Source organism: Ovis aries, chromosome 6, assembly GCF_016772045.2.
Source record: "Ovis aries strain OAR_USU_Benz2616 breed Rambouillet chromosome 6, ARS-UI_Ramb_v3.0, whole genome shotgun sequence".
NCBI classification, from domain to species: Eukaryota; Metazoa; Chordata; class Mammalia; order Artiodactyla; family Bovidae; genus Ovis; species Ovis aries.
In genome coordinates this window covers 102,252,641-102,272,716 of record NC_056059.1, presented here as the reverse complement: position 1 = coordinate 102,272,716, position 20,076 = coordinate 102,252,641, and the positions used below count along the sequence as shown (strand labels likewise).

At 38.1% G+C, this 20,076-nt stretch overlaps 1 protein-coding gene across 21 annotated transcripts in view; it reads right to left on the bottom strand.

Annotated features, from left to right (window-relative positions):
- Nucleotides 1–20,076, bottom strand: part of PTPN13 (protein tyrosine phosphatase non-receptor type 13) — a 226,989-nt gene that overhangs the window by 143,642 nt on the left and 63,271 nt on the right. For 11 of the 21 annotated variants that reach the window (XM_012180311.4, XM_012180313.4, XM_060417394.1 and 8 more), the window contains exon 3: nt 7,190–7,368. In XM_012180311.4, the coding sequence (XP_012035701.2) occupies nt 7,190–7,368 (179 nt within the window). Of the gene's footprint in view, nt 1–7,189; nt 7,372–20,076 lie in introns of all 21 variants that reach the window. The other 10 variants (XM_012180310.4, XM_012180312.4, XM_042251610.2 and 7 more) reach the window with 1 other exon arrangement.

Genomic DNA, 20,076 nt, shown 5'->3' with positions numbered 1-20,076 from the left:
GTATGTGAATTGAATTACTTTAATAACATATAAGACTATATAAGATTAATAACATTTAAAAAATAGATTATAAACTTAATACATTTGCTGATCATATATATATATATATATACACACACACACACACACACTATAATGGTTAATTTTATGTGTCAATTTGACTGGATGCCTAGATATTTGATCAAACCCTATTCTGGGTATTTCTGGGAGAGCATTTTGGATGAAAGCGCCATTTAAATAGGTAAAGTGGGCAAGACAGATTGCTCTCCCCAATACGGGTTGTCCTCATCCAATCATTGGAAGGCCTGTATAGAACAAAATGGTTTACTCACCCCCAGGTAAGAAAGAATTCTTTCTGCCTGACTGCCTTCAAACTAGGACATCAGCTTTTTATTGCCTTTGGACACGATCCAAAATATCAACTCTTCCTGGGCCCTGAGCCTTCTGGCCTGCAGAGTGGAACTACACCCTTGGTTCTCCTGGTTCTCAGACCAGAACTGCAGTGTTGCTCTCCTGGTCCCCAGCTTGCCAGCTCATCTTACAGATCTTGGGACTTGTCAGTATCCATGATCACATGAGCTAATAAGTCTCTCTTTACACACACACACCCTACTGATCTGGTTTCTCTGGAGACTCCTGCTTAATAAGTATCCAAATATGAGATATATATATATATATATATATATATATATATACACACACACATATCATATATATATATCACATATATATATATGTAGAGAGAGAGAGAGAGAGAATATATATGTATGAATCAAACAAAGAAGTGGTAAATTTGTACCGCTGCTGCTGCTAAGTCACTTCGGTTGTGTCCGACTCTGTGTGACTCCACAGATGGCAGCCCACCAGGCTCCCCGGTCCTTGGGATTCTCCAGGCAAGAACACTGGAGTGGGTTGCCATTGCCTTCTCCAAGGCATGAAAGTGAAAAGTGAAAGTGAAGTCGCTCAGTCATGTCCGACTCTTAGCGAAATCCAAAAAAGACAAGATTACTTGTGATTAGGGAAGAAATTTGAAGCAGGGCCAGTTTAAGCTCAGCCTTGAATACAGGGTATGTGTCCCCTTTCCATGTTCTCTTAATGTTTCCTACAGACGTACTATCCTTGTATTTTCATTATTGTTATTATTAATTGCTTTTTGTCTGTCTCTCCATTACTGATACTTACGTTACTACTTGCCCTTTGAGGGCAAAGGCTATTTTTTATTCAATATCTCTGTAAACCTATGGCCTAATATAGGATTGAATATCTAAGTCCTCAAGAGATGGTCATTGAAAGAATGGTTGGTACTTAGGATGTGGGTTTGCAGAAATGGGGAAGGGCACTGTTATACAAAAGAGGGAAGCCACAAAGCATAGAATCTCTTTAATAATCACTGACTACAACTTTTGCATATGAAAGAGAGGAGTTGAAATATGGCTGGAATCAAACTCTGGAGAGGTTTCCTAGGTTTTGCAAAGGAATCTGTACTTAACTGGGTTAAAAAAGCAGAAGGTTTTTGAAGGAAAAAAAAAAAGACATGATCAGAGGGGTTAATCTGACAGCAGTTGGGCAAATAGTCAAGAAGCAGAAATAAGTTAGAAGATTAGATAAAAGTTCAAGAGAAAGGAAATGGGGACCCTACCATAGCCCTGGCAATAGGGCTGAAGAGGAGAGGACAGAATGGCTGGACTTCGGAAGATGACTTGAGAGATTTAGGCAATTAAGTGGACTTGTGGAAAGGCAGGAGTCAGATAAAGATACAAGAAAATGTGACATTTAAACACACACACACACACGCAGAGTTGAAAGATCCAATATAATCCATGGGAAAGAGAAATATGCTTTTTGTCTTTATAGTTATAATGGGCTGGAATATGAACTCTGTGAATGAAACGACTTTGTTCTATCTATCATTTTATCCCAGGACCTAGGACACCACATAATAGTAACTGATAATACTCAGTGGATGCTTACTCTCTGCTGGGGACTGTTCTAAGCATTTAACAATCGTATTTAGCTTTCAGCTCTATACCAGTCATTCTCAAAGAGTTATTCCCCAACCAGCAGCATCAGCATCCCCTGGGAACGTGGGAGAAAAGCAAGTTCTCAGACCCTGCCCCAGACCTACTGAATCAGAAATCCTGGAGGCAAGCCCTGCAGTCTGTGTTTTATGAAGTCCTTCTGGTAATTCTGATGCAGGATAAAATGTGAGAACCACTGTTCTATGCCATACCTGCCAGTTACACCTTGCTTCGAGTTCTTTTGGACATACACCCAAAGGGAGATGCTGGATCACACAGTAGTTCTACCTTTAACTTTTTCGAGGAGCTGCCATGCTGTTTTTCATAATGACTATACAATTTACAGTCCCAGAAACGTAAATGAAAGTCCCAGCTTCTCTGTATCCTCAACCAACACGTGCTAGTTTTTGTTCTCTTAACAGTGGTCAGTCAGTCTAGTGGGTGCGAGATGATATATCTACAACCCTAGCATTTAAATTTTTAATTTAATTCTGTCATTAAATGTTGGACTCTAGAACTAGACAGCCCTGGAGTTTCTTCAAATGCCTGTAATAACTATACATTCAAATTTACAGATAAATGGGAACAAATGGAGGGGAGAAAAGGTGGATCAGTAAGAATTAATGTGGAATAAATGTAGAATAATGTAGTGTGGTTAAAGGCATTTGGTCTTTAAAACAAGTTCATTTGAGGTTTCTGCTATTTCCTCATATTATCCTTCTAAAGATGACTCTTGATTTTAAGAAGTATAGATATGGTGAAAGTGTGAGTAGCTCACTTGTGTCTGACTCTTTGCAACCCCATGGACTGTAGCCCGCCAGGCTCCTCTGTCCATGTAATTCTCCAGGCAAAAATACTGAAGTGGGCAGCTATTCCCTTCTCCAGGGGATTTTCCCAACCCCGGGATCCAACCTAGGTCTCCTGCGTCCCTGCATTGCAGGTGGATTCTTTACTGTTTGGTAGGAACCACAATTACTGATACTTACATTGTAAGTTAGTGAAAATAAACACTTAACCTAAGATCCCTTTAGTTCACCAGGGATATAGTTCGAATCCCTGGTGCATGTCCAATAATCTTGAAGAGAAAACAAAACGAGAATTTGATTCAGGTTCTAGTCCTAACGTTCCCTGGTGGCTCAGATGGTAAAGCATCTGTCTACAATGTGGGAGACCTGGGTTCGATCCCTGGGTCAGGAAGATCCGCTTTGGAGAAGGAAATGGCAATCCACTCCAGTACTATTGCTTGGAAAATCCCATGGACTAGTCCTAAGAAAATGATTTCAAAAGAATTGCCAAATTAACCATGTGCCAAGCAAGCAGGAAGTAAACAATTACTCACTGAAGGGAAAACCAGAGAATCAAAAAGCTTCGTGTGACCTATATAAACTTGTCTAGTTATTTAAATAAAGGGGCATGCTATCTGGAAAAGTAAAATTTTAGGGCAAATAAATGCAAAGTGTCTATTTATACAGCTCGTGGTAAGGTAAACTTTTTTTCATATAACTGAATAAGCAGTTTACAAAACAAGTTTCATTGAATGAAGGAAACATTTTCATGGGTCAAGATCTTACTAAGTATTCATTATTATTCATAAGCTAGGCTTTAAGTATCATATTTTTTAAAAAATTCATATACTATCAATAGCAAGCATTTGTTGAGAACAAGTTAAAAATGGTATATCCTTAACTCAGCAAACTATGAAATGCCTTTACCATCCTCTTTCTCAAGATGTCAGAATATAGTTGGCAACTTTGTAGGAATGGGACAACGCCTATCACATCCCCAACACTTGATTCTGAACACCTAGCCTAGTAATAGGGAGGCTTCAATCACTTTCCCAAACTCAGGATCTAACAGTTGTACCTAAATACATGGGAAGTTTACTGTCTGGGTATTCTGACATCGCAGGGCAAACTGGGAAAGCCCTTAGCAAGTCAGAAAAGCACTCATGCACCTATTAAGCAGTTTTTCAATTGTGGATTTTAAATACCTTGCAGGAAGAATTCATAAACACTTGTGCAAAATTTTTTCTTAACTAGAGAAAACTTACTTATAATTCAGCAGCAGTTTTTAAAACTTAGACACCTGTGACTCTACTGCAGAGATTCTTAGTTTTCCTTAGGTCACCAGACCCACCTGAGAGACTGATATCCCAGTCTGAAGGACACGCTGCCCCTAACGTGCTCAGACACGTAAAACTTAGTACATCATTTCATTGCTTTTTAGATATCCTGAAGCTCAGTTAAGACTCAGAAATCTCAAGGGTTAAATAATTTACACACACATCATGCCTATCTCCAATATTCCAGTTAACTTCTATCTTTAAAAATCTTATTATTGAAGGAATCAGAGAGTATACAGAATGAACGTACACTATTTAAATATACAGAGCTACACATATGCCATCCAGTTTAATAAAACACTACCAGGATAAACACCTTCATGATATAAAACTACCAACACTGCACATACTGTGTATTAAACAAAGGCCTTTGCAAATACCTCCTTGCACATAATGGGAAATTTCTTAGGGTTAATGCCTTAAGCATTACCTACACTTCATAGCTATGGTTTCTATTCACTGGTTGCTTTGCATGTACCATCCAAATTCTTAAGCAGCTCTTGGAATATAAAAGGCAGATAAAACTGGATTTTCTACCAATTCTGGTCAGTCTTATTTCAGATATATAATCAGTGGCTCAAATCAAGATATCTTTCTCACATTAGAAAGTCTGTGGAAGAGGCAGGCTTGGTTTTCTGTATCAGTGGTTCTGCATCTGCAGATTCAACCAACTGAGGATCGTGTAGTACTGGAGTATTCACTATTGGGAAGAATATTCACATGAGGGGGTCCATGCAGTTCAAATCAGAGTTGTTCAAGGGTCAACTACATGTCAAAGTTTTAAATGCACATACTCTGATTTAACAATTTTACTACTAGGAAATTATTAGGTTAGTTTTTGCATTTACATGCACTGATATATGAGAAATGATATCTATAGCCAATTCTGAATTCTCCAAAGTTCCCTATCTATGTTATCACAGCTTGGGAATTCCCTGGTGCTCCAGTGGTTTGGACACTGTGCCTTCATTGCCAAGGGCCTTGGTTCAATCCCTAGTCAGGGAACTATGATCTCACAAGCCACGTGGTATGGCCAAAAACGAATAAAAATTATCACAGCTTGCTACACAAAATACACATATTTATTTCAAAATCTCTTTTCAGAGCCTTGACAATGAAATTAGATCTTCAAATATCAATGACACTGCTATCCTCAGACTGGATATTCCTATCATAAACTTTTCCTTCTTCATTGTTTCATCAAATCAACCGTGAAACTCTTTCAGCTTTGTTTCCACTATAACCCCATTATCCCCACCTTTATATGCCCAAGGCCTTATACAATTTTTAGTTCTTTCCCTCGATTATTAAAATGCCCTAGTTAGAGTCCTACATAGTTTTTCATCTCATTTATCCACTTGCATCAAACTTGGAGGTAACAAATCACATCACTCTCCTAAAGATATATCCCAGAAGAAAGTTTAAGTTTCTAGTATTCACTGTCTTCTTCATTCTGACCTCTTGTCTCCCTTTAACCATAGCCCTCCATGTAGGGGATGCTCCAGCCTAACCCGTCTGACCAAACACTCCCCATCAGAGGGCACAATCTCCGACTCTCAGCACGGCACAGCACAGCAACCCTGAGTGGAATCCCCATTCCTACCTGTTTTCAATTTTCTAAATTCTCAGTTTAGTCACTCAGTCATGTCCAACTCTTTGCGACCCCATGGACTGCAGCTCTCCAGGCCTCCCTCTCCATCACCAACTCCTGGAGTTTACGCAAACTCATGTCCGTTGAGTTGGTGATGTCATCCAGCCATCTCATCCTCTGTCGTTCCCTTCTCCTCCCACCTTCAATCTTTCCCAGAATCAGGGTCTTTTCAAATGAGTCAGTTCCTCACATCAGGTGGCCAAAGTATTGGAGTTTCGGCTTCAGCATCAGTCCTTCCAAAGAATATTCAGGACTGATTTTCTTTAGGATGGACTTCTAAATTCTAGTCATTCTTCATACGCCAACACAAAACCTTCTCTGCCATACCATTTTAAACAGAAAACTGTTCCTCTTCTAAACTCTATCCCTCTATACAGCATTTATTTGTATTTACCTTATTGTTCTATATACATTGATCAGGATCTATCTTCTAGTTATTTTTGTATCTTCCTCACAAGCACAGTGTTTTATACATAGCAGGCTTTTAATAAGTATTTTAAACCTTGAATTAATAAAGGCTCACATCTTTTTTATGTTTTTTTTTTTCTTAGACCTATACATTTTGATAAAACTATTTTGAATTCTTAAAATAAATATGAACTTCTTGGAATACACGGTCATTTTGTTTTTTAGCTGAAGCATACTGTAATAGCAAGGGGGTTTCCTGGTAGCTCAACTGGTAAAGAACTCGCCTGCAATGCAGGAGAACCCGGTTCAATTCCTGGGTCAGGAAGATCCCTGGAGAAGGGAGAGACTGCCCACTCCAGTATTCTTGGGCTTCCCTGGTGGCTCAACTGGTAAAGAATCTGCCTGCAACACGGGAGATCTGAGTTTGATCCCTCAGTTGGGAAGATCCCCTGGAGAAGGCTACCCATTCCAGTATCCTGGTCTAGAGAATTCCATGGATTGTATAGTCCATGGGGTCACAAAGAGTCAGACACAACTGAGCGACTTTCACTTATAGTATAATACTACACCATATGATATAAGTTATAGATGTACAATACAGTGATTCACAGTTTTTCAAGGCTATGCTCCATCTGTAGTTACTATAAAATATTTGGCTATATTCCCTATGTTGTATGGTATACCCTTATAGCTTGTTCTGTACCTAATAGTTTGTACCTCTTATTCCTCTCCCCTTTTCTCATCCTTCCCCACTTTCCTCTCCCCACTGGTAATCACTAGTTTATTCTCTGTATCTGTGAGTCTGTTTCCTTTTTGTTTTATTCACTAGTGTGTTGTATTTTTTAGATTCCATATATAAGTGATTTCATGATTATTTAGAATTCAATGAGTGTTTTTCAGGGGGTTGAAGTAGGGTAGCCCAGTGTCTATTTTTCTTACACCCACCAAAACAAAATCAAGCCAAAAAGAAAAAAAAAGACTTAATGTTACCTTTTCAACATCGGAGAGAGAAGTGAGTGACTGACTCTGAAGAACCTCTGGTGCAGTGAATGCACGAAGATCCTGATTGGAAATATTTTCATCTGTAAATGACACACTGCCAGATGGCAGTAGCAGCAGAGACCATGGAGAAATGATGAAGCCAAGAGCAGCAGGGTCAGCTATGCTTACTGCTTTGTAACCGCACAGAATGAAAGGAAAAAAAAAAAAAAAAAGATAGGTGTTTAAAATTAAGCAATTATAGATCACTTAAATGAATATCCGAGCATAGTCACAGATAACATGCAGTTACATAAACTAAATCAACATGCCATAAAAAGAGACAAGGTTTCATGCATCCACTACTGTTAGCATTATCAACAACCACGGATCTGGATCTGGCTTAGTCTTTCAAACTTAGACTAGATGGCAGATCTAAGAAACTAGAGAACGTTCATTGTTACTCACAAGATTGAACTTGGTTCCAATACTCCATCACAGTGATACAGAGATATGAATAAGAATCAATAGTCCTTACATGTTGGTGGTAGGGGAAGGGATCATGGATTCCTTTGAGGATTTGGTGAAAACTATGATCAAGAAACCCTTTCAAGGAAACTGCCCATAAATATAAAACCCTATAAGCAAAAGGTGTTCATGGATCTCCTTAGAGCCCATTTATGGATCCCAGGTTGAGTCCCTGATTTATAGTATAGATTCCTAAAACGGACAGAAACTAATTCCCTTGAGAGTTCCTCAGATTTAGAAATAGTGAAAGTTTCCAGCTAAAATGAAAATCTCTTTTTCTGCATCAATATGTATATTTGTCTAGTTTCCATTTGTTCATCATCTCAGTAGAATTTCAGATAGCTTCTATGCTACCACATGGGATCAATGAGGTCATTAATTTTGTTTTGTTTAGATGTTTGTTTATATTGGCACCTAAGAGTTCAGTTTAAGAGTAGTTTTTAAAAAATCCTTACATTTTAATTTTAGTAGGCCTCCTTTAAAAGTAAAACTATATACATTAGGCTCAATAAAAAACAGACTTATTAGAGGGAATTTTATTCTGACCTCACATTTCAAAAGGAAATTAATATAGGTTTTAAGGTAACTGCTAAATGAAACTGAGTTACAGACTAAGAAATCTCTACAGGAAAGTCACAAAAGGCCTCTGACAAACAGTGACATTATTATTTGATCTTAATGGGTTATATTGCTATCTAACTCAAATCATAAGAAACTGACAGAAGTTTATGGAATAGTTTATCAAATATACAGTAAGCATATTTTCCTAAAATCAACTTCTATTAGACAAGAATCATTGATCTTTTTTGACTTTTAAACCTCTACCTGCGGTCAAGATTCTAACCATCAGAATTTGACTTATGTTGATAAAAAACTAAACTATTAAAATTCATTTCTCCTTTGAAGGTTAAAAAGGCAACTACACCCTCTCCTGCATTCTTATGAATTTGAAACATGTCTTTAATAATTGTGCCAAGGAAGAGAAAAGTGTTTGAATGCATCTTTATTCAGTCAGTATACCTTGTGCTGCCCTGAAGCCCAGTTACAGATCAGTGGTCCTCGTATTCCAACTCAACCACACCTCAGGTTGCTAAGAACAAGACTCACAATCCTCATGGCAAAATAAGTTTCAATGAATCATCATAGCTGTTAAGCCTAGGTATACTGTTACTTTTCAGCCACTTTACACATTTTCTTTTTAAAGCTTCTTCTTGGGTATCTCATGCACAAATATCACAAAATTCAGTCAGAGAAGAACTCAAACCAGGTCGAACAATATTTTCTTTGCCAAACCTTGCTATTCATAATATTGAGATTTCATGTGTGTCACAGACATAATAAAATAGCCTATGATCAATTCTTTCAAATTAGCAACTAAAGGCCATTCCCTTCTCCAGGGGATCTTCCTGATCCAGGGATCGAACCTGGGTCTCCCACACTGCAAGCTGATTCCTTACCAGGGAAGCCACCAGGAAAGCCCAAATGGGACAAACACCAGAACAATTCTGAAGGCAATGCACTGATACCTGGTACAAGATGATGATGGCCTGGAGCCACAGTGGTAGTGAGAACCTGTTAGAACGTGAGTGTATTTCAGAGACACTTACAATAAGAATTTCTTGACAGACTGGATGTGGAGTGAGAAAGGAGAATCAGAATGACTCCAAGATTTTGGTCTCAGTAACAGGAAGGATGGTGTGTCATCAACTGAGAGTGAGGAGACTATAGGAATAGCATAGGTTGCTGAGGCAGGGCTGGCAGACAGTGGTAGGAATTCAACTTTGCTTTGGGACCTATTAAGTTGAAGATATCTGTTACATATTCAAATGGAGGTGTCAAGGAGGCAGTTGGATCTCAAGTCTAGGAGAAAGATCTGAACTGGAGATATATTTTGGGAGTCATTGCCCTAAGAGATGGTATTGAAAACCCTGTAACTGGATGAGATGAACAAAAAGTCAGTTTTAAGATCGAAAAGAAATCAAGAACAAGGATTGCACCTTGGGCTACTCCAACATTATGACCAACTGCTCCTTCTCAGGCTTTCCTTCCAGCTTGCTGTTCTTTTCTGGGGCATCCACACAAGTATGGCATCGCAATCTCTCTCTTACAATTCTTCTGTGCATCACTGTTAAGCTCCACTACACCATTTTAATTGTTTATTTAATAGTCTTTCTATCAAGTGGCCCAGCATCCAATCCTGAACCTAAGAGAGGAAGTTGAAATTCCAACTCTCATGCCTAGTTCCTGTCAGCCTTATCTGGGGACAGAATTTTGATTTCTGGTATACTTATTGCCATTTGAATTTATAAATTATTAGGGATCACAGCTAATACAGAAGGAGGAGTGCCATCCTGAAGCCTAAATGCTCTGTCATGTCCCGCCATTCTTGGTGCTGGTATCCACTCAGACCTCTGGTGGCTCAGTGGTAAAAGAATCTACCTACAATGTAGGAGAGTGCCTGCACTGCAAGAGACGTGGGTTCGATTCCTGGGTCAGGAGGACCACCTGGAGGAGGGTGTGGCAACCCACTCCAGTGTTCCTGCCTGGGAAATTCCATGTGGAGAGAAGACTAGCAGGTCACAGTCCATAGGACTGAAAGAGTTTGGCATGACTTAGAGACTAAACCTCCACCACACTCTTCCTCCCTGCCCCAGGCAACAGACTGACTCTACCCTCTTCTTTACAGGGTGGCACACAACAGAAGCTGCTGCAGGTAAAACTTATCTACAATTGCTTATAGCTTTGAAATTAACAGGTTTGTTTATTCACTTATCAGCACAATGAAGGTCAAAAAAACTACACTGACAAGAAATGTATCTTTCAATTTTTGCTTTAAACAATAGATTCTTGTTAGTTTTTACTGAACATCTAAAGTATACCATTATTTTAGGTAGTATATATATCTAAATGGCTAAGAGGGTAAAATGTCTGCCTGCAGTGCAGGAGACTCGGGTTCGATCCCTGGGTCGGGAAGATCCCCTGGAGAAGGAAATGCCAACCCACTCCAGTATTCTTGCTTGGAGAATCCCATGGATGGAGGAGCCTGGTAGGCTACAGTCCATGGGATCACAAACAGTCGGACATGACTGAGCAACTTCACTTTCACTTTTTATATCTAAACATAATATTCATGAAACTTCAAGTCATTTGCTCACAGTTGTTGTTTAGCCACTAAGTTGAGTCCGACACTGCGATGCCACAGACTGCAGCATGCCAGGCTCCTCTGTCCTCCACTATCTTCTGGAGTTTGCTCAAATTCACGTTCACTGCTGACAGAGTCCATAGTATTATTGGAAACATAAAAGGTATTAAAAAAATAAAAATAAGACTGTAAGTGTAAGGTATCTAAAAGGGAAAAAAGAATATAAAAGAGGATTTAGAGGAAATTACTTCAGTAACAATGAAGAGAGAATTAATTTTTTTTTTGTATGTGCCTTTAAAATGTGTACGATGGGAGGGATTGGGGGCAGTAGAAGGGGACAACCGAAGATGGGATGGCTGGATGGCATCACAGACTCGATGGACATGAGTCTGAGTGAACTCCAGGAGATGGTGATGGACAGGGAGGCCTGGTGTGCTGCGATTCATGGGGTCGCAAAGAGTCAGACACGACTGAGCGACTGAACTGAACTGAACGGGGAGATTCCAAAAAGAGGCAGCCAAGGCAAAAGTATGTGGTCAGGAAATTATTAAATTTGTACAAGGAACAGCAAGAACCTGGAGCAGAGGAATGGTAGAGAGCAGTGAGAAACACAATTACCAAGGTGGGTCATATTTTTACTTGTCAAAAAATACATACAAAGAAATGACACAAATATTATCACTGTTCTCAAGTTCAATTTTTAAATGTCTGGTAATAAAGTTAAAGCAGCTATGACAACAAACTACACTGTTGTCAAATTCCCAAAACACACACACAACATTTAAGCACCACGTTCTTTAGAAAACAAACCACAAAATATATTTTTAAATCATTTAAAGGGTTATGCAAACCTTCATGTGAGGAAACTTTTAAAGAGTCCTGGCTAAAATCTGTCTAATTCACCCTCCTTGTCTAACTAAGAGAGAAAGAATTTAAGGCAAATATATTCAAAATCCCTCAAAGAATGCTAACAAAAGAAGATTTAAAAACAGAATTCCAGAAGCTTGTAATTTGGTGTTCCCTAATGTTTTAGTTGTATGATGACTGTCCTCAAGAATGCTGTTGTTATGAAAGAGTAAACCTTGATGTGAACCGATTTCAGTACTCAAACGATTCTATTTAAAGGCTTTCACCAACATTCCTCAGAAAAAGCTGCTTACTCAAAACATTATGCAGTCAGAGGCAAACTTAGAAATCAGCAGAAATCTGATATGCAAAGAAACATCTTAGCACTTCTTTCTGATGTGCCTTTCAACTTAGACATATCTACACATTTTCCCTGCACTGAGGGATCTTCTCATTTCCTTTAGATTGTCCACTTCATTTCATTTTTTGGCCCTCCAATTACAGTATAAAATTAGAGAAATGATCGTAACTGGGTAACAAACATGATAAGGCAAAAGAACCGAAAGTATCAGGAAATCATCTAAAAACTCAGAATAACAATGAAACCATTTTGACCTGAAAAATCCTTTGGTCTATTTAAGCACATATTATGAGCTTCCCTGGTTGCTCGGTGGTAAAGAAGTCCTCTGCCAATGCAGGGGACACAAGAGATGCAGGTATGATCCCTGACTCTGGAAGATCCAATGGCAACCCATCCCAGTATTCTTGCCTGAAAAATTCCATGGACAGAGGAACTTGGCAGGCTACAGTCCGTGGGGTCACAGAGTCAGACATGACTGAGCAACTGAGCACACACACATGTTCTATTACAGTACTTGGCAAAAATCTATGCAGAGTCCACTGTTTCAAACTCTGAAGGATCTGATCTGATGAAGTCATTCTATCATACAGAATTCACTCATAAACTCAGCTCACATGTGCATTAAAAAAAGACACACAGTGTTAAGTCAATGATCTGGTGTAACAATGCACAAACAGAAAAATACATAGTTTAGAATAAATCCTCACTTTCCTGGTGGCTTAGACAGTTAAAAAGTGTCTGCCTACAATGTGGGAGAGCCGGGTTCAATCCCTGGGTTGGGAAGATCTCCTGGAGAAGGAAATGGTAACCCACTCCAGTATTCTTGCCTGGAAAATCCCATGGATGGAGAAGCCTGGTGGGCTACAGTCCATGGGGTCGCAAACAGTCGGACACGACTTAGCAATTTCACTAATAGTAAAGCTTTGTGATTAAATCATTTAAGATTCACTGGAACCAAAAAAAAAAAAAAAAAGGACGGGGAGAGGATTCAAATAAATAAAATTAGGTATGAAAAAGAAGTTGCAACTGATACCACAGAAATACAAAGGATCATAAACAACTAGTCCAATAAAGTCGACAATCAGAAAGAAATGGACAAATTCTTAGAGAGAGACAACTTTCTAAGACTGAACCAGCAAGAAATTGAAAATGAACAGACCAATACAAGTACTGAAATTGAAACAGTAATTAGAATACTTCCAACAAGCAAAAGTCCAGGGCAAGAGGATGTCACAGGCAAATTCTATTAACATTTCAAGAAGAGTTAACATCTATACCTCTGAAACTCTTCCAAAAAATTGCAGAGGAAGACTTCCCAAGCTGATTCTATGAGGCCACCATCACCCTGTTACCTAAATCAGAAAAAGATACCACCAAAAAAGAAAACTACAGGCCAGTATCACTGATGAACATAGATGCAAAAATATTCAACAAAATACTAGCAAACCAAATCCAACAACATGTTAAAAAAACTGTACACCATGATCAAATACAATTAACTCCAGGTATGCAAAGATTCTTCAATATCTGTGAATCAATCAGTGTAATACATTAACAAACTGAAGAATAAAAAACCATATGATCATCTCAACAGATACAGAAAGTTTTTAACAAAATTCAATACTCACTTAAGATAAAATATATCCAGAAAGCGGGAACAGAGGAAACTTAAGTGGAGTGGAGTCACTCAGTTGTGTCTGATTCTTTGCAACCCCATGGACTGTAGCCTACCAGGCTCCTCTGTCCATGGGATTTTCAAGGCAGTAGTACTGGAGTGGGTTGCCATTTCCTTCTCCAGGGGATCGTCCTGACCCAGGTATTGAACCCGGGTCTCCTACATTGTAGACAGACGCTTTACCGTCTGAGCCACCAGGGAAGAGGAAACACACCTCAACAAAGTTGGAGAAAGAAATGGCAACCCACTCCAGTATTCTTGCCTGGAGAATCCCATGGACAGAGGAGCCTGGCAAGCTACGGTCCATAGGATCACAAAGAATTGGACACAACTGACCAACGGCACCCTACTCCAGTACTCTTGCTTGGAAAATCCCATGGATGGAGGAGCCTGGTAGGCTGCCGTCCAAGGGGTCGCTAAGAGTCGGACACAACTGAGTGGCTTCACTTTCACACACTGGAGAAGGGAATTCCTTGGAGAAGGGAATTCCTTCCACATTGGAGTGGAAGGCAACCCACTCCAGTGTTCTTGCTTGAAGAATCCCAGGGACAGGGGAGCCTGGTGGGCTGCCATCTATGGGGTCGCACAGAGTCAGACACGACTGAAGCAACTTCGCAGCAGCAGCAGCAGAAGTAACTTTGCATGCATGAACCTCAATATAATAAAGGCCACATACGACAAACCCACAGCTAACATCATTTTCAACAGTGAAAAGCTGTTGAGAAATTTACCTTTAAGATTAGGAACAAGGCAAAGATGCCCATTGTCATCACTTTTATTCAACATAATTTTGGAAGTCCTAGCCACAGTAATCAAACAAGAAAAAGAAACAAAAGGAATACAAATTGGAAAAGAAGTTAAATTGTTATTGTTTGCAGATGACATGACATTATACATAGAAAAACCTAAACATAGTTCCAGAAAACTACCAGAGCTCATCAATAAATTCAACAATGTTTCAGGATACAAAATATATACAAATCTCTCATATTCTTATATATTAACATCAGAAGATAAGAAAAAGAAATTAAAGACATAATCCCATTTACCACTGCATCAAAAAGAATAAAATACCTAGGAATAAACCTCTCTAAAGAGACAAAAGACTTCTACTCATAAAAACTATAAGGTGCTGATAAAAGAAATTGGAGACAACACAGATGGAAGAATATACCTTGTTCCCGGATTGGAAGAATCAATATTGTCAAAATAGTTATAGTATCCAAGGCAATCTACAGATTCAATGTAATCCCTATCAAATTACCAATGACACAATGAGAACAAAAAATTCTAAAATTTACATGGAAACATAAAAGACCCCAAAGAGCCAAAGCAACCCTGAGAAACAAAAACAGAGCTGGAGGAATCAGACTCCTTGACTTAAGACTATACTACAAAGCTACAGCAATCCAAACATTATGGTACTGGCACATAAACAAAAGTGCAGATCAATGAAACAGAATAGAAAGCCCAGAAATTAACTCATGCACCTATGGTCAATTAACCTATAACAAAGGAGGCAAAAATACACAACAGAGAAAAAACAGTCTATTCAATAAGTGGGTAATTACATGAAAAAGAATGAAATCAGAACACTCTATAACACCATGCACACAAAAATAAACTTAAAATGGATCAAAGACGTAAATGTAAGGCTGGATACTGTAAAACTGTAAGACGAAAATAGGCAGAACACTCTGACATAAATTGCAGCAGTATCTTTTTTGAGCCACTTCCTAAAGTGATGGGGAAAAAAAAAACAAAAATAAGCAAATGGGATCTAATTAAACTTAAAAGATTCTGCACATCAAATGAAACCATAAACAAAACAGAAAGACAGGCAATCCTCAGAATGGGAGAAAATATTTGCAAACGAAGCAACAGACAAGGGATTAATTTCCAAAATATACAAACAGCCCGTGTAGTTCTAGGTAAAAAAACAAAAACAAAAAAAACAAAAAAAAAAACCAAGCAACCCAATCAAAAAATGCATGGAAGGCCTAAATAGACATTTCTCCAAAGACAACATTCAGATGGCCAACAAATACACAAAAAGATGCTTAACATCACTAGTTATTACAGAAATGCAAATCAAAACTGCAATGAGGTTATCACCTCACACCAGTCAGAATGGTCATTACAACAAAACCTACAAACAATAAATGCTGGAGAGGATGTAGAGAAAATGGATCCCTCCTACAATGTTGGAGGGAATGTAAATTGGTAGAGCCACTGTGGAGAACAATATGGAAGTTCCTTTAAAAACTAAAAATACAGTTACTATCAGTTCAGTTCAGTGGCTGTCATGTCTGACTCTTTGCCACCCCACGGACTGCAGCACTCCAGGCCTCCCTGTCCATCACCAACTCCCAGAGTTGGCTCAAACTCATGTCCATTGAGTCGGTGATGCCTTCCAACCATCTCATCCTCTGTCGTCCCCTTCTCCTCCCGCCTTCAATCTTTCCCACCATCAGGGTCTTTTCAAATGAATCAGCTCTTTGCATCTGGTGGCCAAAATACTGGAGTTTCACCATATGACCCGGTAATTTCACTTCTGGGCATATATCCAGAGAAAACTATAATTTGAAAGGATGTATATACCCTGATGCTCACTGCAGCACTATTTACAATAGCCAGGGCATGGAAGCAACCTAAATGCCCATCAACAGAGAACTGGATAAAGAAGATGCGGTACACATACACAGTGGAATATTACTTGGCCATAAAAAAGAATGAAATAATGCCATTTGCAGCAGTAAGGATGAACCCAGAGACTGCCACACTAAGTGAAGTAAGTCAGACAGAGAAGGACAAAATCTCATATGATATCATTCATATGTGAAATCTAATTTGTTTAAAGAAGAAACAGAAACAGAGATATCCAAAATAAACTTATGGTCACCAAAGGGGACACATGGGTGGTGGTGGTGGGGCGGATAAATCAGAAGCCTTGGATGAACACATAAACATACTACTATATGAAAGACAGATAGTACAAGAATCTACTCTGTAGCACAGGAAAAGTGAAAGTGAAAATTGCTCAGTGCATCTGACTCTTTGTAACGCCATGGACTATACAGTCCATGGAATTCTCCAGGCCAGAGTACTGAGCTCTATTAAGTATTCTGAGATACCTATATGAGGAAAGAATCTTAAAAAGATAATGAACACATGTATATGTGTAACCAAAATACTCTGCTGTACACCAAAAACCAACATAACACTAAATCAACTATATTCCAATTAAAAAAAAAGATTTATATATATATATATATATATATAAAATTACTTTCGTGATTACTTTGGCCATCTGATGTGGAGTTGACTCATTGGAAAAGACCTTGATGCTAGGAAAGACTGAGGGCAAAAGGAGAAGGAGGGGCAGAAGATGAGATGGTTGGATGGCATTACCGACTCTATGGACATGAATTTGAACAAATTTGTGGAGATAGCGCAAGACTGAGGAGCCTGGTGTGCTGCAGTCCATGGGGTCGCAAAGAGTTGGACACAACTTAGTGAATGAACAACACATACGCACATATATATAAGATATACATATAATCTATATTAGCAAAACTAAATTGGTTATGACTATTAAAAGCAATAGGGCTTAAATGAACAATATGAATAGAAGGCAGCAAGTATCAAAGGATTTGCCCTCCTTTTCAGCAAATCTCCTTGGCCACCTGATCAGCATTAAGGAAACAGCTGCAGAAACATTTTTCCATTGCATTCTTATCATATTCTGAAAAAACAGCCCACATTGTTCCTTTAACATATTAACTTTTCCCTCTCTCATTTTTCTTCAGCATTCACCTTTCTCACCAATCTTCTTTATCCTCATTAATAAAAACTGCACACCTCAAATTATATTATATGCCAAAATACTGAACATAATGCTTTTGTAACTCTGTTTCACACACTTCTTCTAGAATATAAGAGGCTTAAGAATAGGAAATATAAATTTCCAAAAAAATCAAGTATAATGACATTATGATAAGGTAATTGCAATACTTAATATGAATTTGTTTACAATGCTAACTCTAGACCACAAGTCCAACGTCTTAAAAACATACTTCTGCCCTGCTCTCGGACAACAACAATTTACATTTTGAAGATCACAAAAATAAATATTATTTTGACTATTATAAAGAAAAGTTTTCTTTCAACTTTTGAACATCAAGAACTTTAACTCTGCATCTTCTTTTTATTCTCCAATCTTTATTACTTGCAGTTACATTTTCAAGTGTGAGGAAAGGAAGTGTCAGCTTTTTTGACAAATATTCACAAAGTCTCTGATTTTGATGGCTTTGGGGTAACTGAGAAAGCACAGAGGCCTTCTCTCTCCTAAAACACAGGATTTTTGTGCGAATTCTGGAGACTGGGTACAGGATTCTACACAGTACTTTCCAAAAGCTTCCTGGGGATTCAGATGGGCACATCAATCTACCCAACAGACAAATAAGAATCAATGCCCTTATTAGAGTCAATAAAATGGTACCATAGCTCAAGTAAGTTGCAACTTGACCTTGCACATTGCTCCATTTCTATGTCAATTAACTATTACTAAGGATATCATGAGATATAATATGTATGACTTTATATCCTTCCTTAATGCTCAAATTTCTTTTTAACTTATAAAGCCACAAATGAGGCATTTAATAAGAGATATGGTAAGCCAGAAAGTTTTACAAGTAACTATTTTTATCAAATTATAATAAAGTCACTTTGATTTAGAAAGGCAGAATGACTATCAGAAATAATTTTAGACTAGAAGTGAGACTTAAATAGCTCTTCTCTATTTATAAGGAGGAAGCTGAATAAATGGCACGGAACTGAGGATGTCATTGATTGAGAACTTAGAAATAAATTGCCTTATGCAGCTAATAAAATTATCTTTGACTTTTTTCTATCTTGTTCCCAAAGGAAAGCAAACTACAAATGAACTTCCGATGCACTTTGCTTCTTTTCTGATACTTGCTTACAGCCAGTGAATATCTATGTTGTATCTGTTCAAGCCTTGGGGTGAGCCACTTTGATCTCTTCTACCCTGTCTGAAATGTCAATGTGGTATTAAACACACAACCAGTACATGGAAAAGATCCTGGGATTAATACCACTTTTTATTTCCCCAAGGAGAGTTTAAGCTTTGAGAGCAAAACTGTTTCTTATGTCTATGTTATTTTAGGCTGTGGACTTCCAAGAGACACATTTGCTTGAAGGTGGTTTCTTTCTTAAAATGCACAAGTCATATCTTATTTGAATATTCCATTCCACAGTTGTAAAAATGTTAATCCTGAATGGGAAAATCTATTTAAAAACTTGACTTTCATTGTGAGTTTAACAATTTTGTCATGCAACCTTGGAATTAAGTGCTAAGCTGCTTAAAGCACTGGTGTTTGTGCTGCCACCTAAAAACTTCACGACAGCCTTTGTTGGTCACACAACTGCTGCAGTGTGTTCTGCCAGACAAAATAAACTATAACTGAAGAAAGTAGCAAATAGATGTAAGTTATATAGTAAAGGCCTTTTACCCAGTAGATGTTTTGGGGTTTCCAGCCAATACAAAGTTTCAGGTTAAAGATCCTCCACCCTTGCTATTTGCATAAAGCCAGGAGAAAAAAAGAACACAAAATTTAAAAGATGAACTCAGCAACTTCTCTTTAGGTTTGAAGGACCTGGAATTTATACAAAGACTGGAAAACCAATAATTCCAAGGGTGACTGTCATTTATTTTTGAAGAACGAGATGAAAAGGTCAATGAAGATTACTGTATATTTTCAGCCTGCAGTGGAAGGAAATATATAGTGTTCCAGAGAGGAACTGGCTTTATTTACGGTGACATGATTCCATATAAACATGATCTGTAGCTACTTATCAAAAATATTTTATGCTCACTAATGCTATTCTCTGTGGCTCTTTAGATGATCACCCTCCTATTTGAAAGAAATTTTCCTTCTCACAGGGAAAAGGAGGGAGGAGGCTTATTTAAATGGTAAACATCTATTTTTCAAAAAGAAATATTAGAATCTCTTATAAAAATGTTAATCATGACTGGTACACATCACCCCAGCACAGAAAAATCTTTACTTGTCACTAAATGGTACAAGCATAAAACCCCCTAATTTCTATATTTGAGAAAAGAAATGTGAGAATTGTAAAATGTTTTCCTTAAAAAGTTTAGTAGATAATGTAGAAAAATCTGTCAAAATGTAGAGTGAAAGAAGTCAGACACAAGAGTCCACACTGCATGATTCTATTTATAGGATGCTTAAAATTAGATTTTTAAAAACTTATTTATGTCATAATCATGATTACTCTTGGTAACCAAGAATTGATTAAGAGGA